The sequence below is a fragment of the Lucilia sericata genome, unplaced genomic scaffold (genome assembly GCF_015586225.1).
Source record: "Lucilia sericata isolate MDLA Ls3-8-SP2 unplaced genomic scaffold, ASM1558622v1 Contig000054F_arrow, whole genome shotgun sequence".
Taxonomy (NCBI): domain Eukaryota; kingdom Metazoa; phylum Arthropoda; class Insecta; order Diptera; family Calliphoridae; genus Lucilia; species Lucilia sericata.
Genome location: NW_023994090.1, coordinates 314,797 through 338,529, shown reverse-complemented (window position 1 = coordinate 338,529; position 23,733 = coordinate 314,797). Strand labels below are relative to the sequence as shown.

General features: G+C 33.0%; 1 protein-coding gene across 1 annotated transcript; it reads left to right on the top strand.

Annotated features, from left to right (window-relative positions):
• Positions 1-20,611: 20,611 nt before the first annotated feature.
• On the top strand, positions 20,612-21,295 carry LOC119616052. The gene has a single exon (XM_037972199.1). The coding sequence runs from the start codon at positions 20,612-20,614 to the stop codon at positions 21,293-21,295; it is 684 nt and encodes a 227-aa protein (XP_037828127.1).
• Positions 21,296-23,733: the final 2,438 nt, after the last annotated feature.

Below are 23,733 nucleotides of genomic sequence, written 5' to 3'. Positions count from 1 at the left end.
ACAGTGTATAGGAGTTGCCGATCGTGGGTTTACTCCATTCGAATAATGTACCAATGTTAAATAATGTACTCCAGTTGAATAATGTACCAATACCCATAGCCCTCCAACATAATATTTAAAACCTGGGGTATTGTTTTTAAAATTTTGTATTTTTGTATATTGAAGGGCTTACCTCCACTCATTTTAAAATTTTCGATACAAATTGGCACTCATCTGACCAACTACGCAAATTTGAGCTAAAAAATACAAAATTAAATACTAAAGTCGAAAAAAAATTTCCATGCTTTTAAATATGTTGGAGAAAGATTGAATGTATGGATCAGTTGACTCTTCGTAGGCATAAAATTTGTAACGTTAGGTGTGGGGAACCTAGGGGAAATTTGTTCAATAAGCTCTAGTGGACACTATGTGAGCATATTACAGTCAAATCTTAAAATCAGTGCCTCCGAAATGGACTTGGGCAATTTTATATATCAGCAAGATAGAAACAACAGAAAACTTAGAATAAGTTGCTCAGAGTACCGCCCTAAATCCAATAGATTGATTTTGGACCACAATTGATTAAAGAATTCCTATAAAATAGTGATCAAAAACGGATTTCTTTCATCTGGGGAAAGTAAGGGGAAGTGAAGGCGATTGCGAATAATAATTTTGAAAAAAATTATCAGAATGGCTTAAGTAGATCCAAATATTCAAATCAGAACCAAAATAGATAAAAACTTTTGATATACAAGAAATTTAAATAATGATATATAAAATTTACACTTTATTTTGTCCAATAAAAAAGTTAATTTAGTTTAATTTTAGATGTTATACAGAAACATTTTAAGTACAATATTTTTGTTTTATTGTTATTTTTGTAGCATTGTATAGTAACTAAATGATTTTGAAACTGAAAGAATATAGAATGACAAAATAAAGTGCAAAAGTACTTTATTTTGTCCGATAGTGTATATTTATCCTATATACAGTGCGAGAAAATGTGTAAATGATGGTCAAATATTTAAACTTTCGGTCATATTTATTAAACTAAAAACGATATTAAAAAAAGATTTATGTTGTTTTAAAACTGTAATTATTGAAGATATTTTTAAACTAAAATAAATAAAAGTCCACTTAAGGTATTTTCAGACTACAATACTGAGTATTAATACTTGTCAAAAATGTTTGTATCATAATACAATTTACTAGTCTAAATATAATTTGTAATTTGATTTTCAGAAATATTACTGATTTTTTTTTGGCATACGGTCGGTATTCATAAATTTTTTAAAACAATTCAAAAACGTTTTATTTTCCAACGTATTCGGTATGTATTTTATAAATACAATAAAAAAACAAACAAAAAGTGTAAAATACATTAAAAATAAGAACGAAAAGTGCATAAATAATTGAAAATTGGATAAAATATATTACAAATATTATAGTGTAAACATAAAATGTATTTTTCGGATTGATTTTTTGAAAATGCGAATTATTTTCATAATATTTTTAATTTGAAGTGTGTTAATACTCAGTATTGTAGTCTGAAAATACCTTTAATTATACTTCAGAAAAATAAAAAAAAAATAAATTTAACTCATTTACACATATTTGGCGCGTAGTACTAAAGGAAAATTTTTATTATAAATTAACATTTTCTAGTGACAAATTTTTAGTACTTCTGTTTGGGTTCATGGCAGATTCAACTCTAAAAGTCATAATCTCGATCAGTTTGCCCCACATTTTTTGCGTTATGAACATCCATTCTTCGTGGCAACTCTCCCACAGGTCAATTGTGTTTTTACATGAGTGTTCGTAATTGTTAACCCGATTTTACCATGTATTCTTAATTGGGTTCAAGTCTCTCGACTGTAGGGGCCACTGTAGCAATAAAATTTTAATAGTTTTTGGAAGAAATCGAGTGGTTATACCTTATTTCTGGGGTCATTATCCAGTTGCATCATAGTATTTTCAACGGTTCGACCCCAATCATTAAAAATATACAAATTAAATGGCTTGATAATATCAATAGAAATTTCGAAAACACTATAATGCAACTAACTATAATGACTCCAAATATAAGGCTTAAAACAATAGATTTTTCAAAAAAGTGTTAAAATTTTATAGCTATATTGGCTCCTAAAGTCGCCAGAGTTAAACCCGATTGAAAATTTATGTTAAAATAGGGTTTACAATTACGAACACCCATGTAAAAACTCGACTGACCTCTGAGAGAGCTGGATGATTATAACGCAGGAAGAGTGTGGCAAACTGATAGAGATTCTGTCTTTCAGAGTTGAAACTGTCGTGAACCCAAATGGAAGATACAAAATACTGAAAATTTTGCACTAGAAAATGTTAATTTATAATAAAAGTGTTCCTTTAGTACTACGCGCCAAATATGTGTAAATACCCTTTTAAAAAACATAAAACTTTTTAAATATCGTTTTTAGTTTAAATATTAGATCAAAAGATTAGATATTTTACTATCATTTACACATTTCTGTCTCGCACTGTATACATATGTATATAAAACAGACTGTTTGTTTGTGTGTTTGTTACGCTTTCACGGCAAAACTACTGAACCGATTTACATGACATTTGGACCGCTAATATGTCTAACCCCAAAAGGGACAATAGGCTATATAAGATCTTGATCGGATGCCACGCCCACTTTTTTGTAAAACTATTATTACACCAATTTTGCAATCACAATATGCAAAAACTACTAAACGGATTTACCTGAAATTTTGCATACCGATAGGTATAAGCTTGGAAAGAACTATAAACTATACATAAGATATTGATTCGATGCCACGACCCTTTTTATAAAACTATCCTTATCTATATCTTTTCCTATAATTATATGAAAGAGAATGTCTGTTTACATGAAATTTCGAACACTAATAGTTCTATTCTAAAGTGGAACAATAGGCTATATAAAATCATAATTGGGCGTCATGATTCTTCTTATTTTCACTTTTTTATATAATTATTATACAAAATTTTCATTCGAGAGTTACAGAAAACTTCTGAACCGATTTACATAAAATTTGGTACACCGATAGGTCTGACCTCAGGATCTGGATCGGACACCACGCCGCTTTTTACGGCAACTTTTTGTAAAACAATTATTATACCAAATTTACAAAAAACTACTTATCCGGTTTTCCTGAAATCTGTTATAATGAATGTTGTGGAATGAACCGTACAACACATTACATTTTCAAAACGTATAATATATAGTAATAAATATATATATGAGACTCTTTTTTTTACACTTTCACTACATAACTACTTAACATGACAATAGTTCTATCGTGGAAGGTTAGGTTAGTTTGAGGAAGAGAATGTTTAATACATCAAATCCGAATAAAAACACCTATACCACTAATTTCAGGCCTGTTGTGATCTTAATGAAATTCAATGACCTTTTTCCGTCCACTGTTTGTAACATTTATAATGAGAATTATTATTTAGTAAAATTTTTAATCAAAAATTAATTTTTATATGAAAACTCTAAAATGTTTGTAGATCCTCAACCAACTTTACGATTAGGTCAAATAAAAATCTGTATTGAATTTACTTTATTATCAAAAATCGATTTTTATCTAGATCTAGATACGGTTTTAGATCCGTATATAATACTTTTGTATACCCTCAAAAATTAACTATTTTAAAAATGAATCGGATGTAGTTTACTACGATCGAGAAAATAGCATATGAAAAAAATTATATTGTTGTAAATTTATTGTTAAATCGAGATAACAATAAAAATCTGTGATCAGTTAAATAAACCATCAAAAAATTATCTTGATATAAATTCGGTTGCCATTTTTTAAACGAAGTTCAAATCTAAAAACCATGAAGATATGTATTTAATTACTCATTAGAGTGTCCCGAAAGACAGCACTTTTGCAAATCTTATATACATAGGTAGACCTCTCAAACGATACATATAAAGCATTGTTCATATAAAATTTGGATAAATTCATCTTTCGATATCTTTTTAACTTTTAGAAAATTATCCACCAAAAATTCTGCACAACTTTTTCTGTATGTAGCGCCGTATTTATTCCAAGCTTTTCAAATTAAATAATGATTTTAAATAACTCCAGCACACATTTTCCATTTACCTTTTAAAAATTCCGAATTTTTTTAATTACAGGAAGACGTGGATATTTTAATAAGCAAAAATATTTGAGTATATTTCATAATTGTTTCAGAGTTTCTTCAATTTCATGTACTTTTTCAAATAGCAAGAAAATCGCTTGAAATTTTGTACGGTTAATGGTACGTATTTTTGTAGTTAACAAAATGCCCCGAAGCCTTTTGTCTCTTTACACCAGGCGCACTACAATTCAAAGTACAGTGTGACCAAATTTAAACTGAAAAGTTCTTTAAATTTACTGCACATATGAAAATTAGGTTAGGTTGATAGGATGATGTGTACTACATCAAATCCGAAGAAATACACCTAGGCCGCTATCGGGCCTGCTGTGCGCTCCAATTCATGAAAAAAAAAATTGTTCACTGAATGTATTATTTTTCCATGTTCAGAAACTAAGTTTCCTGGACGTAATTTCTAAGAATTTTCCAATCAGTGTTGGTTAAGAATGTTATTTCCGGAATAACATCACTTCCAAGATACTTGGATCTAACTTCGACGAATGCCTGACAGTGGCAAAGAAAGTGCTCCAGAGTTTCACTGTCCTCTCCACATGCTCTACATTCGTCTGAATCCGCACGTACCATCATACTAACCTCAGACTTGCTCATTTTGAGGAGATTTTTCGTCTTGCTCTCATCAGGGTCACCCCATAGAATCTTTGTGGTTCTACCCACCGTTTCATTATTCCAAGAGGGCTTATGGGATTCTCTCATCCATATTTTTAATTCAGCTTTTGTTGCGTCGAATGGTTTTGCGTTTGTCAGGTTAACTACATCGAGCTCCCTGTCCTTTAAAGCTATTACATTCGCCCTTTCGTTGCCGACTACTCCCGAGTGGCCTGGTACCCATATGATTTAAACCTTACCTCTGGGAGAGTATTCAGTTAAAGCTTTCTTACAATCCAATACGGTCTTAGATTTAATTCTATCACCTGATATCATCCTAATTGCCTTCTGGCTGTCGGTAAATATATTAAGCCCTGTGGGCGCCATATTTATTCTAATCCAATTTACACATTTCGTTATTGCTCGGACTTCTGCCTGGAAGCTTGTGTTATGATTAGGTAAACGGTGGTATATTTCTGTTTCTGGGTCTTCAATATAGAACCCACTTTGTCCCCTAATTTAGAGCCATCCGTGTAACAACGGATTCCTACTGGTATTTGCTCCAAAGTTCCGCTTGACCAAGACATTCTATCTGGGATTAGCGTTTCAAAGTTTCCGACATATTCTGTGTCTCATATGCGATCAGGCATGTCTGATGAATGTGTATAACCTTCCAATGTATCCAGTATACATTGATGACGTGTCCTATAACCGTTTTTGGCCAGTTCGCCTAAAGTAAAGAGCCGTTCGGCATCTCGTACATCTCGCAGCTTATCCATCTATTCCTTAGCATGTAGTTGATCCAGTTACGGAGCACCCGGCCCTTGTTAGCCTCCCCTTCCTCAAATATCGGTTCATCTATGTTATTTGATATACCGGGTGGGAAATGAGAATCCATTAGGAGTTTCATTGTCTCCTCCATATCCTCAAGCCTCTTGCCCGTGTCATCGATCATAGATTCCGGTTGGACATGAGTTTTGGATAGGAATTTTTTTTATCTTCAATACGTCATTTACGCTATCTACCTGTTCACAGAAAAGTTTCCAGGAGTCTCGTTTGGCTTTTCGAACGATTTTTTTATATTCACCAAGTTTATTACGATACTCACCCCAGTATACTGCGGTCTTTTTACGCCGTGCCCGGTTAAATAGTTTGCGAAGAGTCTTCCCAAGGTTCCGGATGTCCCCAGTTACTCAGGGTTTTTCCTGGGCAGATCTCTCTCTCGCAGAGGGCAGCTGTCCTCGAACGATTCAACCAGGGCACTTGTGAACGTTTCCACTTTGGCATCTATATCCTCTTTATTTCGACATTGAAAAGTGTCCTGACCTAAACGGTTCTTTAGTAAGGTCCCGAACATTGTCCAATTAGTTTTAGACTTATTCCGAAACTTTATCGGCTTTGGTGGTGGCCTTAGTATTTTGAATCTTATGTACCGATGATCAGAAAAGGAGTGCTCGTCCGAAACTCTCCAATCCTGAATTTCGTTTATAATCTCTTCTGAAGATATAGTTATATCTAATGCTTTTTCTCTGATTCTATTGACGAAGGAAGCTTTATTACCTAAGTTCAATGTTATCAAGTCTTTAGTATTAAGGAAATCCATGAGGGCTTGTCCCCTGCGATTGGTGTTTGTACTATCCCAAGCTACATGGTGGGAGTTGGCATCACAACCTATTACAATATTCTTATTTTTCCTTTGTGCTTCTTCAACCAGTTTCATCAGATCCGACGTTGGTGGTAGTGTCAGAGAATCGAAGGGCAGGTAAACAGATGAAAGGAATATGTTGCCACGACCTTGCTTCAGCGCCGTTGAATCCGATGTTGATAATCCTGTTGAGAGGAGAAAACATAAGATTTTACGTGATTTAATCCAGAAACCTTGTTGCGAATCGTCCAAGGTTCCTGGATTAAAGCTATATGTATTTTACCTGTGTTAATTTTAGCCATCAGAGCGTTGGTAGCTGTCTTGCTCCGATGGAGGTTTATTTGGATAACCTCAATCATGGTCAACCATTAAACTGTCTTCCAGCGAGTTGGTGGTCACCTCCTCGCTCTTTGGATTTGACTCCTCCGGGTAGCCTGAATTGGCTATTAATGCAGTGGGTACTGTTGATGGCTCTGCGGTGTCCTTATCAGGCATAGGAATAGACACATTCCCAATTCTGGAGAGCACTGCTGTTCTGTCTGGCGGGTGAGTGATTTCCTCCTCGCTTTTAGGATTTAACTCCTCAACATTGCCAGTACTTGCTAATGATGCTTTGGGTACTGTCTTAGGTGTTTTAGTGTCCTTGTCGGGGCCGGTTTTGACAGCCCTTTCAATCGGCGCCTTTCCAATTTTAGAAAGGGCAACTACACTTTCTTCTGGCGAGTTAATGCTAACTTCCTCGATTTTAGGATTTGACTCTTCAACGTTATCAGTAGTGGATACTGATGCTGTGGTCTTAGGTTTTTTAGTGCCCTTTTCGAGGCTTGTTGTAACAGCCCTTCCAATCGGCACCTTCCCAATTTTGAATATGACGGCTTTAGAGGCCTTATTCTTGGCAAGACTAGCCATGGATTTCTGGTCGATACCTATTGCAAATAAAGTTCCCTCAGGTTCTTCTTTCCTGTAAAAGACATCCCATTTTTCCACGGCCAGCTCAGTATTTTGACCTCCAAGAATTTCCAGTATACGTTCATTAGCCAGTTTACTGCCCCATCCTTTTATGTAGACAGTGGACTTTAAGAGCACCGGAAGCTCGCTCTTCTTTGTCAGTCCCAGCCTAGCGCCGTCCCAGGGAGGAGGGATACTTTCCACCAAGTTCTTTAGGGTGCTAACACATTGGTGAGATGCCAACCTCATCAACATCAACACCCATGCTGAACTCGCACCTCTCGCTCTCTATTGGTTGTTTGCCCTTTGAAGCGATTGCATGGTCCACTATCTTATTGTTGACCAGGTCTTCTATTTTAACTTGTTGGTCTGTTGTAATTTTGCCTGTCGGATTACCGGCATCGTAAACTGCATAGCAGAGATCGTCCCGGTGTCTTCTTCTGGCAACTTTGGCGTAAGATGGCGGCTCTTTTCCTTTTTCTCCGTCTAGCTTCACCTTCCTCGTTTTCGGGGGTTCTTTTGAGATACCCTTACCTTCGAGGTTGATTTCGCCGACGTGTTCGTCTTCGGAATATCTGGATTGGCATTGTCACCCTTACTCGCAGGATTTTCACTTGAGGTACCTTTGAGTGAAGTATGGCTTGACTTCGGCTGAGTATTAGAAGACGGGGAGCTCTATTTCTTCTTAGGTTTGTTCTCAACTCCTCGGGAGACCTGATCCTTTTTGCCTCAGATCTTGTGAGAGAGTCCGATTTTTCCTTTGGAGTGTCGTGGGATTGACTAACTATGATTTCCTGAAGCATCTTTTTCAACTTCCTCATCTGTGCTCCAGAAAGTCTTTTCCAAGTAATAGGTAGTTTAGCTATGCTATCACCTCTTTCACCATTTGCTCTACTTCATCCTTTTTGGGATTTGCTATAATGGTGTTATTATTATTATTATCATCTGAGGATTCAGAGTCGGAGCCCTCACCTATATTTAAATGCTGAGGTAGCTTAGAGCTCTCTCCGAGTACATCCTTAACTTTCACCCCTATGTTTTTGCCAATGGCATGCTGAACACTACCCACCTCCGTAGTAGTATTTTGCTCACGATTGCAGGATGACGACGACACGTGACTCGCGAGTAGATCAACACTTGCCGCCGGTACTGGGTTATTTAGACCCTGCACCGTAACTTTTATCTTTTTATTTTCCATATTTTTTTTTCCAGTTTTTTGGTCCGCGGGGAATATAATATTCACAGGTTGTGGACAATCTGCCCTCCCCCAGCTTAAGTGAATTTAAAGCTGGGAGAGGACAGATGGTCCATCACCACCCCCTATCCGCCACCCGGGGACGCGCTCGGTAGGAAAAGCGGTAAAACTCCCCCGAGTAGGAAAATTAAAGCAACTAATTTGAAAGTGTCCTTAGTTCCCTACCAGTAATTGAAAATGCTAATTTCAGTATAATTTCTCAAAATTTCCTAATTTAAGCTCATTTTCAATTTGTAAATTTTTAAGGGACTTTATATAGCGCTGATAGAAACAAAATTATCAATTTAAATAGTTTTTTGCTTCTCCTATAAAATTCAAAAGGTGACGATATACTTAACTTTCTATTTTTAAAACAGCTCCGTATTTTGTCCCACTAAAAACGAGATTGCACTATAGTTCAAACTACCAGTTTTCCTATGCGAAATTCAAATTTTGGAACGGTGAATATAATTTATTTTTTGATATCATCCTATTACCAATAAACCAATATATTCAAATTCGCAATAAATTTTTGCGAAATGCTAAACTCTGATCTGCTGCACGCAAAGTCATCATTTTAAAATATTTAAAAAATTTCTTAATTCTGGAAAGTGTGTTAATAATTTCAATAACTGTCAAATGGCACTTAGAGGCGTCAGTAGTTTATATATACATATTCTTGTAAATGGTTGGAAATAATATTCCTGCACTTCGAAAAAGAGAATATTTAAAATAACCTTGAAAAAATTTAATTTGATTTTAAAATGTTAGCTTCATGAAAGCTTTCTAGAAAATGTTAACGTTTGTTAAACCTGAAATAAGAAGAAATGAATAAGCTGAAATGTTGTGAATTAGTTTCACTTTACCCGAAATTGCGCATTTCTGTGCGTTTCGAGTAATTTAATATTTTCTAGGGTTCTACTTTATAAGCATTTTCAAGTTTGATTAAAGGACTACGCAAAGGATGATGTCCTTATCAGACATGTGTTTTTGTCATCCTGTTATCCATGGTGTTTGCAAGGAATTACTGTATTTAAAGGTCCGAATTTTCGTAATTTCTTAGCAACAAAATGGAAAATTGCAATAGGAAGGAAGACAAAAATTTTGTATTAAAACTGATTTATTATTTCGGGCAGTACCGACCGCTGCTTGGAAGCAAAGACAGCTAGAAATTAGTTCTAAAAAATTTTCGCGCGTACGAAAAGTCCTTCCAAATCACCAAAGGGTTAATTTTCGCATAAATTTGTTCTAATATACCTATTTATGCCTATACTCCATCTTAGACTTTAAAGAGTTTCATTATTTTGTCGATCTAAATTTCGCACTGAAAAAGTGATGATTTGAACCAATGTGCATTGGTTAAAATTTTAAGAAGATAATTAAAGATCAATTAAAAATTTAAAGTAGTTTAAAAAATGTTTCAAATTTCGTAAAAAATCCACCAAATGTGTAAAAAACTTGCGAATTTAAAAAAAAACAAGTAAGAGTGCTATATTCGGCTGTGCCGAATCTTATATACCCTTCACCATAGTGTATTTAAAAAATAAAAATTTTATAAAATTTAAATTTATGTACCTACTTAATTTTCCCGATTATATCATTATTATAGCAATAGCAAAACAAAATGAACAACAACAACGCTAAACGAAATAAACACTCAAAAAACAAAATACACAAGGCAGTAAAACCTACAGACATCAAACATACGAAACTGTACACCAACAAACAAAAACAATATACACAAGGCAATGAAACACACAGCCATCCAAACATACAAAACTGAATACACCAAGAAACAAAAACAATATGCACAAGGCACTGAAACACACAGCCATCCAAACATACGAAACGAAATACTCGAAAAAAAAAACAAAATACACAACGCAACCAACAGACATCCAAACATACGAAACTGAATACACCAAGAAACAAAAACAATATACACATGCCAATGAAACACACAGCCATCCAAACATGTGAAACGAAATACTCAATGAATAAGCAGTGTTGTTGAAAAAATTGTCTTTTTTAATGAAATTTTCAGAGGTTGTCTCGGATTTTCGCTTATATCTCCGTCATTTATGGACCGATTTTGCTGATTTTAAATAGCGATCTTCTCGAAAGCATGTCTAACAGAATTATTGAAGATTCGGATCTCGCCGATATCTGGGGTCCTCTAAAAACTGATTTCAACAGACAGACGGACAGACAGACAGACGGACATGGCTTAATCGACTCCGCTATCTATAAGGATCCAGAATATATATACTTTATAGGGTCGGAAAATTATATTATAGAAATTACAAACGGAATGACAAACTTATATATACCCTTCTCACGAAGGTGAAGGGTATAAAAATAATTTCGAAAATATTATTGATCGACTTATATCATGCTAAGATGTTAGAAGCGAAGCACACTCAAAATTGGTAACATTAAACATCAACCGGTAGCCGACAATGATGCTTGTACGAAAATTGATAACTGCCGGTCCACACTAGGAAACTTTTTTTGGGAAACTTTTGATTGTGCGTGAGAGAGAAAGAGAAAGAATATCATTCATCTCTCTCGCGGTACGGAGTTTCTCGTAATCGGAAACTTGTTTTGTTTTGTTATTCTTCTCATTCGTACAACAAACATTTGTACGTATTTGGAGTTAAACAAATTTAACTCCAAATACATTTAAACATTTTCAAACACTATGTATTGGTATCCTTCCCCATGTAACTCGCATGCTAGATATTTTACTTTTCTTTTGCATCTTATTTCAGTCTCACGTTTTTTTTATATGTGCGTAACATTGTGTATCAAATCATACATGTTACCAAATATTAATCTCATTTTTTATGCATAAATACTTTTGTCTTCTTTCAACAAACGTAAATGCAATTGCATTTTTTGTATTAATTGCTCATTGGAAACTTAATATTTTGTCACATTTAATTCATTCTCAAGTCGAAAGTGGACAGTGCAAGTTGTGTTTAAAAGTAAAAAATTATTAAAAAGTGGTAATTATAAGAAACAAATTTTCCATGTGGTATAGTGAATGTTATATAACATACGACCATTGTTCCAGAAATATTTAATATATATAACCAGAAATATCCTGATTCCACGTAAGTCTCTCTAAGATTATAGGATTTTAGTTTATAAATATTTCATTTGTAAATTTTGGTGTTATTCAGGGAAATTTTCATCCGAAAACAATATTTTTATAAAATTGGAGAATTATTCTCCAAACCCCACTCGGAATCAAATAAGTCCACGTGTGTCCACTTAACATCAGCCAAATCTAGGGATAGTAATAATACTCAACTAGTAATCATCAAGGGAAAAGAACTATTAATAATCTCGTTGCCGTATAAATCAGAAAATTTCATCTCTACGGGTATCGGAGTGATACAGGTTTTACCAAAACCCTTCATGAACCACGTTCCCCATTATATAATCCAACATATAGGTCATAACTCCAAAAGTCAACTGTTGGATAATTGCAAATTCTGAAGAAAATTCAATTTTTGGTGATTATTTCAAATACCATATTATCTACATTAGATTCATAATCAAAATTAAACTAATTGTCAAAATTCCAAATTTTCTATAATATTCATTAATATAAAATAATCTTGAGCAGAATTAGAAAACTCACTGTAAAATAGTTCACATCATAGAAACACGCCTAGATTTGTGTAAAAACCATGCCCTAAACAACTAAAATTTTCTAAATCCAGTGAAAAATTCTTTAAATTTTAAAATTTTGCTAACCAAATTAAATACTTTATAAAATTTTAGAATTTGTCCAGAAAAATTTACTAAAATATGTTAACAATTATTGCACTTAGAAATTTCTTAAAAACAGTAAAAATATCTTAAAAATCTAAGTTAAAATTGGCTAAAATATGTACATTAAACTACCTTAAATCTATATTGCACTCAAAACCTAATATTATTGCACCTAAAATTTGTTAAAATCTATAAAAATTCTTAAATTTATATTGCACATTATGATTGATTAATAACTTATTAAACTAAAAATATTCAAACTTAAAATATTGCCTAAAAGTCTATTAAATCCAAATTTATATTGAAATTATTGAATTTTTCTACATGATTACTAAAACTTAATAAAATTTATATGCAGTTTATATTATGCCTAATTTGTATTTAGTATAACTTTTCTTCAAATATATTACTTAAACTTAATTAATATCTAATGTAAATATTTAAAATTATAATTATTTTAATTTCATTGAACTAAGGAATCAATTGTAATCAGATTTAATTGTATTATTAAAGTAGTATTTAAATATGTTAAAATTTTAAAAACTTTTATCTGAACTATATTTCTTATTGGTCTAAATTTAAAAGCATAATGTAAATATTAAATTTAAATTAATCCAAATTTTCATATACATATATTTTATATTTTTTTATACAAATTATTACCATTGGAAAAAATGTTAAATTCAATTTACTATTATTTTACTATTAGTGTATTAAAATATCTTTTGCTTATTTTTATCGTTCTCTATTTTTTTTACTTTTTTTTGTTACTTTAATTATTTCATTCATGTTTATTATACCCTTCACCTTCGTGAGAAGGGTATATATAAGTTTGTCATTCCGTTTGTAATTTCTATAATATAATTTTCCGACCCTATAAAGTATATATATTCTGGATCCTTATAGATAGCGGAGTCGATTAAACCATGTCCGTCTGTCTGTCCGTCTGTCTGTTTGTCTGTCTGTCTGTTGAAATCAGTTTTTAGAGGACCCCAGATATCGGCGAGATCCGAATCTTCAATAATTCTGTTAGACATGTTTTCGAGAAGATCGCTATTTAAAATCAGCAAAATCGGTCCATAAATGACGGAGATATAAGCAAAAATTCGAGACAACCTCTGAAAATTTCATTAAAAAAGACAATTTTTTCATGCTTTGATTAATAAGCAACAACAACAACACTGCTTATTCATTGAGTATTTCGTTTCACATGTTTGGATGGCTGTGTGTTTCATTGGCATGTGTATATTGTTTTTGTTTCTTGGTGTATTCAGTTTCGTATGTTTGGATGTCTGTTGGTTTGATTGCGTTGTGTATTTTGTTTTTTTTTTGTTTTTTTCGAGTATTTCGTTTCGTATGTTTGGATGGCTGTGTGTTTCATTGCCTTGTGTATATTGTTTTTGTTTCTTGGTGTATTCAGTTTTGTATGTTTGGATGGCTGTGTGTTTCATTGCCTTGTGTATATTGTTTTTGTTTGTTGGTGTACAGTTTCGTATGTTTGATGTCTGTTGGTTTTACTGCCTTGTGTATTTTGTTTTTTGAGTGTTTATTTCGTTTAGGGTTGTTGTTGTTCATTTTGTTTTGCTATTGCTATAATAATGATATAATCGGGAAAATTAAATAGGTACATAAATTTAAATTTTATAAAATTTATATTTTTTAAATACACTATGGTGAAGGGTATATAAGATTCGGCACAGCCGAATATAGCACTCTTACTTGTTTTTCATTCATAATCTCAAAATCATTGTCATGTATTTTTAAATAATTAATAACAACAACAACTTCATCGTGTACTCCTGATTGCTGGGCCCAACATCAAGGAACAACATGAATTGCAACATATCATCATAATGATTTTGTGAGTAATAAGAAAAATTATTATTTAAAAGTATCAATTATTATTATTTTATCTGTCTGTCGGTCCGTTTCAACTTTGTCCCAATGCATATCAATTAGTAAGTAGTATTAATTTCTTATCATTCTTTATTAAGATCATTTCTCTTTTTGGAGTAATGATTTTACATGCTTACATATATACGCTTGTATTTATAAAAAAATCTTATTTTGCTTTTAATGCACTCAATAGTTAAAGCACACTTTAGCCTTAAAAACCATTAATAAAATTGTGATATTCATAAACAAATAATAAACGTATATTAACTATTGTGCTGATTTATGTTTAAGTTGGCAGCACTGTACAATATGGCTGTCATTTTATGTGTTAGTGTTGCGTACAATTAGGATAAAATATTCGTTGATTCGGTTTTCTTAATTTCATATTTTTGTTTATAATAGATTTTTGACAATAAAAACAAACTTTTAAGAAAAATATATATATGTATGGCTTTAATAAATGTCTATTTAGTTCAGATGTATAAATATAACATATAATTTCTAATTATTATTAAAAGTATCCGAATAACGGATATTTTGCGACAAAATATACATCACTATGACACATTTTCTTATTTTTACTTATTTTCCTTGTAATTTTTGATAAATTTTTGCAAATATTGATAAATTTCTTTGATATTTGACTAATTTTAATGCCGGCGAATATATTTTGCATTAGTATAACACTAATCAATATAATTTACATTTATGGCATTATATTTAACCAACAAACTTTGAAATCAAGTTATTGTTGGCTTAAAGAAGGGTCGAGCCTGCAATAAAATTCTTCTAATTGTCAATGGTTTATTGAAGGTGTTATAAGCTATTTCACGTTTATAAATACGATTTTCCTGAATTTTGCCTAAAATTGTTTAATAAACCTAAAATAAGTTTTTATAAATACAGCCGATAGTATTTATGATTGCGTAGAATATCATTATTTATTTTTGTTTTCTGCTTTACTTTTTTTTCAATAAATTAAATATTTTGAATTGCGTAAAATGAATCATCATTAATTTCTTTTTTTTAAATGGGAAGGATAGCCAAAACAAATTGTAAATATATGTAAGTAAAAGTCATGTTTGTTAGGGACAGAATTTAAATTAAGGGTAACCTTTCTGTCAAGGTGTTTACAAATTGGGTGGGAGAATTGTACCCTACATGACACGTCATCTCGTCATGGTTTAGTCTGTTCAATTTAAATTTATTTTATTTCTTTTACTAAGTAGTTAGATTTCCATAAGATTTTTGCATACTCTGTGGTATTTTTTTAAGGCATGGCATGAGTATATTATATGCTTACGCTTTCGGGATATGGGTTAAGAGTTACTTCTACCAAATAGCTAGCAGGGAACATCATCTTCATGCCACTTAACCACTATTGTCCATTTCGGTTAAAAAACGTAAAAGCCAACAATTTTTATTATTATTGAAAATACTAGCCGAGCGTAACATATATGGCGCCCAACGAAAAGGCCCTCGATAAGGCTCAACGTTAAGCTTATATAAGCTTAACGTAAAGGCCAAGTTAAGGGTACAGTAGAAAATAATCTAATCAAAAATTACTTAGAACATATATTTCTCTTAGGTCTAGTAGAAGAGAATAGGAAAATTTGAAATTGAACATATTAAGCGTATAATTTATTAGGTTAAACAATTTATTTACATTTACAAATTAACACCTTTTATATGTATTACTTTCTTAGAAGTCTTAGCATTCTTAAGAACACAATAGTTCCGAATCTAAATGCGCTATGGAAAGTGCATATAAAATATGTATCTTTAACCTATTTTAAATCTTGTTTTCCATTTAACAGTCCTAATTCTGAATCATTAATTAAGTTCAGTCTAAGTTGCATTAAATGAGGACAAGAACTATGTGTTATTAATTTCTTTCAAGTCCATTATTGAGATTATAATAAAAAAATTTCTTGATGTTGTAGATAGAAATTTCTGATACATTTTTATATTTTGTATGTATATAAAAAGGAAGTAGTCCGATATTTTTTAATATAAATACGAAGCACTTCTGATTTATTTTAAACATGACTTATATTTACGAAAATTTTACATTTGTTGAGGTATATTCTTCCCAGGATTAACATAAATTGATCTTTGAATACTTTTACATATCGTTTTTGCCTGTTTTGCTTATTTACAAAATAAAATTATATCGCTTATTTTAGAAAGATAAATAGATTTACACAAAAAGTTTTTCATTTTACTAGATTTCGTCAAGCAATTTTTAATTTCTGAGATTTGTGTTAGATATTTTTTCATTTGTTATGGAAACTAGAAATTCTTCAAGAGGTAATAGAAATAGTTCATTTGGACAAGGTCGAGGTTCTTCTGCTACAAGAAATAATGTATCTGCAGAATTACAGTCTAGTGCAAGTAGTCCGAAACCCAGAGTAGTTCATTCTCCAGCAAATAGACAACCACCTACACAGCAGATTCATAGGCCACAAAGTTCAAATAGCTTAACGTCATCGACATTATTTCAAGACATACAATTTCTTAGTAATCAAAACTCAGCTTCAGAACCACACGTTAATATTTCTAGTAGTGAAAGAGCTCCCGTTGATCCAACAATGAATCCGGTTAATGAACAGTTTTCTCTTCCAAGCAATAACGTTCCTTTAGTTTCTAATAATTCCGCATCTTCACTTGACTCATTAATTGCCTTAATGCAGCAAACAATGAGAAATACTCAAGAGGAATTTAGGAAAGAATTAACGTCAATAAGAGCTAGTATAGCTCAAATTGGTAGTGTCCCTATATCAAATGTCAATAGACAACCAGAATTTTTCACAAATTTTACGGAGTCAAATACTCCTGTTTCCAATAGTAATCGTCCTTCGGATAACCAGAGCAGATATTCTGCGAATAGTGAAGCTAACATAAAACTTGAGAAGTGGAAGATAACTTATAATGGATCTGGATCTGTTTCAGACTTCTTGTTTAAAGTAGAAACACTTTGTGCCAGATCCAGATGCCCTGATGACCATCTCCTATCGAACTTTCATGTTCTGTTGGAGGGCAAAGCAGAGGAGTGGTATTGGCTTTTTACAAAGCAAAATAGAAATGTAACTTATCCACTTTTAAGACAAGCCCTTACTAAAGAGTTCGGTCATTTGGAATCAGACCATGATGTGTTATTAAAGATTTCGTTGCGTAAACAACAATTTAAGGAAAGCTACGACGATTTCCATTCGGCTATAGTTTCCATGAATCTGCGTTTGTAGAATCCATTACCAGATGTAACTTTAATTGAGATAATGAAAAGAAACATAAACTCAAATCTTAGATTTTTACTATTTGATACAGAAACGCAGAATCTGAATGAGTTTAGAGACACTGCTCGCAAAGCTGAGAAAGTTATTAGGGAGACTAAGTTTCAAAACCCAAATACAGCGAATTCTCGTAATGTTAACGAAATAAATCTTCCGCTCTCTGATGAAGAGGATTCGGAAGGCACAGATCCACAAATTGATGCGATTCAAGTTTCTAATAAAAGAATTAGATATGATTATTCTAACATAAAGTGTTGGAATTGCATGTCACTTGGCCACTCGTATATTTATTGTACCCAAGAAATTAAACAGCCCTTTTGCTTTAAATGTGGTCACAAAGGTGTATTTACACCTAATTGTCCAAATAAGCACAATTTACAGGGAAATCGCAAAGTGGGCGAACTGGCGACCGGGGACACTCGTCCACCCCCTCAAACCCCGAGTTTGATTTAAGCTCGAATAGGAGTAGTAACCTTGATCTCTCTGATATTTCTAAAACCTTACCTGCTAATTCAAAAACAAACTTAATTTCAACAAATACTATTTCTACACAAACTAACACGTCTCTTTCTGCAGTAATAATTTGCCCTTTATTCCCTCAAATAAAACATTTCTTAATAAACCAAGCCTTAAGATAATGAAATGTAGAATACGCTATAAAAAGCGTCGTTATTTTCGTAAAATGTTAGAGTCATCAATAATTCACGGCTCCGATGATAGGCCTTTTGTCAGGGTTAGAATACTGGATGAAACATTAGTTGGTCTCCTAGACTCTGGGGCCAACGTCTCAGTTTTGGGCAAAGATTGCTTATCATTTTTGGAAAGAAATAACATTTCCTATAGGAATCTAGATTCTACACTTCGCACTGCCAATGGTGCCAGGCAAAATGTAATCGGTTTTTGTAAATTGCCAGTTATTTTTAAGGGTGTCAAGAAAGATATTTCATTCTACTTAGTACCAACATTAAGTCAAGAGGCATATTTTGGTGTAAATTTTTGGCGAGATTTCGCACTTGCCCCTGACATAATTCCTGTTTCTTCCACTAGTCCAAATATTTCGGAAGTTGTATGTGATTCAGAATCGAATGATAATTTTCACGATATCACACCAGAACAGAAATTGATCTTAGAGAAAACAATATCAAAATTTCCATCATTTGAGGTTCTTGGCTTGGGTTGTACCGATTTGCTCGAACACCATATTGATACTGGTGACGCCACACCAATAAAATGTAAACATTACCCCTTGTCTCCACCAAGACAAGAGGAAGCGTACGCAGAAATCGAAAGATTACTCAATATGGGTGTTATCGAAGAATCAAACTCTCCCTGGTGTTCTCCTGCAGTTCTCGTAAGGAAACCAGGGAAGATAAGACTCTGCATTGACTCTAGGAAGCTTAACGCTGTTACCAAGAAAGATTTCTACCCCTTACCCCACATTAATGGTTTGCTCAGTAGGCTTAAAGACACTTTTTACATAAGCGGTATAGATTTAAAGGACGCATTTCTACAAATCCGGCTGTCTGAGACCTCAAAAGAGAAAACTGCGTTTGTTATTCCCGGCAAGGCTTTGTATCATTACAAATATATGCCGTTTGGTCTATGTAATGGTCCACAGACAATGAGTCGTCTCATGGACAAGGTAATACCTTCACGGTTGCGGGAAAATGTTTTTATTTACCTGGACGACTTATTGGTCTGCAGCACGGATTTTTCATCGCATATTGAACTCTTATCCGAAGTGGCTTTGTGTCTTAAAAAGGCTAAACTAACCATTAATGTCTCCAAGAGCAAATTTTGCCAAAAACATATACGTTATTTGGGTTACATTGTAGGTGAAGGATGTCTTAAAGTAGACCCAGAAAAAGTTGAGGCGATTAAGAACTTCCCATTACCAAAAACGCCAAAACAACTGAGAAGATTTGTGGGAATGGCTAATTGGTATAGGAGCTTTATAAATAACTTTGCAGATATATCAGGTCCCTTGACTGATTGCTTAAAAAAGTCACAAAAACCATTTTGCTTAACAGAAGCCGCAAAAACGTCATTTGAAAATCTAAAGCTAGCTCTTTCCACTGCCCCTGTCCTTGCACAATCAGACTTTAACAGGGAGTTTGTCATCCAGTGTGATGCGTCGAAAATAGGCGTTGGCGGTGTGCTATTCCAATGCGATGATCAGGGTATGGAACATCCCATCTCGTAATGTGTCCCAGAAATTGAATGGTGCACAAAAGAATTACACGGTGATGGAGCTTGAATGCTTGGCGGCCATTGTGTGTGTGAATAGGTTTAGGGCTTATATTGAGGGGCTACCATTCCGTATAACTACGGACCATTCTTCCCTTAAGTGGCTAATGTCACAAAAAGACCTTAGCGGAAGATTGGCCCGTTGGAGCTTAAAGCTACAACGTTATGATTTCAGGATTGAGCATAGGAAGGGAAATCTAAATACCGTGCCAGATTTTAGATTCAACAAAAGGTTTTAGTGAAATTGACTTAACATCAGCAGAATTTGATGATAGCGATTATCAAGATATTAAGAAAACCATTACTTAAAATAAAGAGTCTTTGCCTGATCTTCGTATATCAGATAATGTTGTTTTAAAACGTGTACATTTTAGACATGGTGTAGAAAACGAAGAAGACACTCTTTGGCGAATATGGGTCCCAAAATCTCTCACTCAGAAAGTAATAGAGTTAGTACATAATTCAGATTCCTCTTGCCATGGTGGTTTTGTAAAAACCTTATCTAGGATTCGCAATAAGTACTTTTGGCCATCGATGTCAAATGACATTAAGCAATATGTCAATAACTGTGACGTGTGTAAGAGCATTAAGTCCACAAACCAAGTCTCTAGGCCAACCATGGGCAATCAGTTTATCTCCAATAGACCATTCGAGAGATGGTATTGTGATTTTCTCGGCCCATATCCGTTTACCAAAGTCAAGAATTCGGTTATATTCATATGTGTAGACCATTTAACGAAATTCGTTTTTCTTAAACCTATGAAATCCGCCACTTCCGCAAATGTAATTTTGTTTTTCCAAACGGAAATGTTTCCCACATTCGGAGTGCCTAGATATGTTCATAGTGACAATGGCAAGCGATTTGTGTCCAAAGATATGAGAGAGTTTTTTGATATGTACGATATTAATCATGTAACCACAGGCTTTTATGCTCCCCATTCGAATGCGTCCGAACGTGTAAATCGTGAAATCGTTACGAAGATTAGATGTTTTCTACAGGATCACAAGGACCATAGGGATTGGGATAGATATATTCCACAAATTTTAAGCATATTACGTAGTGATTTTCACACCTCGATTCAGTGTTCTCCCTATTTTGCCGTATTCGGACAAAATATGATCCAGCACGGATCCACATATAAAATTTTGGATAAACTTGGTTGCATACCCGGTGAGGATTTCAATGTCATTGATCGATCTGATAAGCTAGCAAAACTTAGAGGAAAATTGCGTGAAAATTTGAATATCGCACATACGAAGGCAATGAAAACCTACAATCTTAGAAGTAGGCCCATCGAATTTGAAAAAGACGAAATCGTATTCAGAAAAAACCACATATTAAGCGATATGTCGAAGCATATTAATAGAAAATTCTTGCCCAAGTTTGTTAAATGTAGGATTAAGAGGAAAATTGGAAATAATTTGTACGATATTGAAGATTTAAATGGTAAATATGTTGGAAAGTATCACACATCGGATTTAAAGCGTTAAACTATATTTGCCCGGCTTACGTGGGTCGTGCCACACGTTGTCTTAATTATTGTTAATAAAAATTGTTGTAACAAATTTAAAATATACCAATATGATCATTCTTAATCCCAATTACAGAAACAGGAAAAATTTAATCTAAATTAAGATAAATCGGATTCCTGTTCGTTTATCAAATGAATTTTCAAACGAAACAGTTTTGTTACGATTTTTGTTCAACAATATTTATCAAAACATTTATACAAATTTAACTCCAAATACATTTAAACATTTTCAAACACTATGTATTGGTATCCTTCCCCATGTAACTCGCATGCTAGATATTTTACTTTTCTTTTGCATCTTATTTCAGTCTCACGTTTTTTTATTTATTTATTTTTATTTAGTCTATGGAAATTATCCTTACAGACTGAGTATTAAATAAATTATACAATTTTCTTAATGTAAAGACTATTAATTGTTCAACTTTAACGTTGGGGATCATTTAATAATATCTTACTTAAAAGAAAATCGGATGATACATTTCCATTTAAAAGATTTAAAAGAAATGAAACATTTAGCATAATTCTTCGGCTTTTTATTGTTGGCAATCGAATTAAAGCAAGTCGTGAAGAATATGATGGAAGCGTAGAATATCCTCGATATACATCTCTTAAACAAAATAGCAAAAATTGTTTCTGGACAGATTCGATACGATCAATGTAAATATTATAATAGGGGTCCCACACAATTGAGCCATATTCTAAAATTGGTCTTACCAGTGACGTAAATAATGTTTTAGTGATGAAGGGATCATTAAATTCCTTTGCCCATCGTTTAATAAAAGCTAAGATTCCTCGAGCTTTGTTAACAGTCATCGTAATATGTTGTATGAAGTTTAACTTTTCATCCAACAAAATACCGAGATCCATAATTACTTTTACCGACTCTAGTTTATAACCACCGATGTAGTAGTGATCAAAAGTATCGCACCTTCTCGAAAAAGTCATGTGCTTGCATTTTTCCAGATTTAGTTCCATTAAATTATGGTTGCACCATTTATAAAAATTATACAAATCCTTTTGAAGATAAATATGGTCTGGTGAATGTTTGAGGCTTAAAAATATTTTGACATCATCTGCGAACATAAGTACATGTGAATATTTTATTGCTTCTGGCAAATCATTGATGAAAAGTAAAAATAAAATAGGGCCTAGGTGACTTCCCTGCGGAACACCGGATTTTACCAAAATATTTCTCGATATTGTAGAATTGAATTTTACGGACTGTGTTCTGCATAAAAGATATGACGTTAGCCAGCTTATATAAGTATTATTGAAACCCATTGTATCCAGTTTTTTTAGCAGAAGTTTATGATTAACTTTGTCAAACGCTTTACTAAAATCAGTATAAATGACATCAGTATGTTGACCAATAGTGAATCCTTCATTAACCAATGTTGATAATTGTAGAATATTAGTCATTGCTGAGGATCCCTTGCGAAAACCGTGTTGACAAGTCGATAGTAAGGGAGATACTTGATGGACGAGAGAGTCAGTAATACATTTTTCAAAAAGTTTTGGGATAGCGCTTAGTTTGGCTATGCCTCTGTAATTTATTATATTTGACCGATTGCCTGATTTGAATAAAGGAATAAGGAACGATTCTTTCCAAATTTTAGGGAAGTAACCAAATTTTAATGATGTATTAAATATAATTGATAAAGGTTCAAAAATTGATAAATTGCAATAGCCGTAGAACAATTTTTCAAAATACAACTTGGTATGCGATCTGGTCCACATGACAATGAGGATTTGAAGCAATTTAAACATTTTATAATGTGTGTAGTGTTTAGTAATGGGAATGATATTGTTTGAGTAGGGTGAACATTAAATGGATAGGTTTTATAATTATCATATTCGGCATTAGAGTAAGTAGAGGAAAAAAAATCAGCGAATAAGTTGGCAATTTCCGATTCATCACTTGACTCTGTACTTAAATAATTCAATACTTTCGGGGTGACACAAATCTTTCTTTTTGAGTTAACAAAAGTAAAGAACGACCTCGGATTATGTTTGAAATTACGTTTCATTTTGGTTAAGTAGTTTTTGTACAGTTTAGCACTCAACAAATTGTATTCAGCACGAAGAATAGAATATTTCCCATAATCGAGTGTATGACCAGATATCTTGTATTTTTTATAATACTTATTTTTTGAATTTTTTAGGGAAGACAGTCGTTGGGAGTTCCATGGTGGGCCAGTCTGAGAACGTGGCAAATGTTTTGGAATACATTCCTCCATATATTGATACATGGTGTCATAAAAAATTTTAATCATTTTGTCAATAGAATAAGGCATACCATTTGGGATGGATAATAGTTGAAGCCAATTAGTATTATATAAAAGGTTATTAAAGTCAGCATAGTTTGTACGTTGGAAGCAAAACACTTTTTCCTTTTTT

Excerpts from the sequence above, each read along its gene's own strand:
- LOC119616052 (XM_037972199.1), top strand. The coding sequence starts at position 20,612 with ATGTTTCCCACATTCGGAGTGCCTAGATATGTTCATAGTGACAATGGC.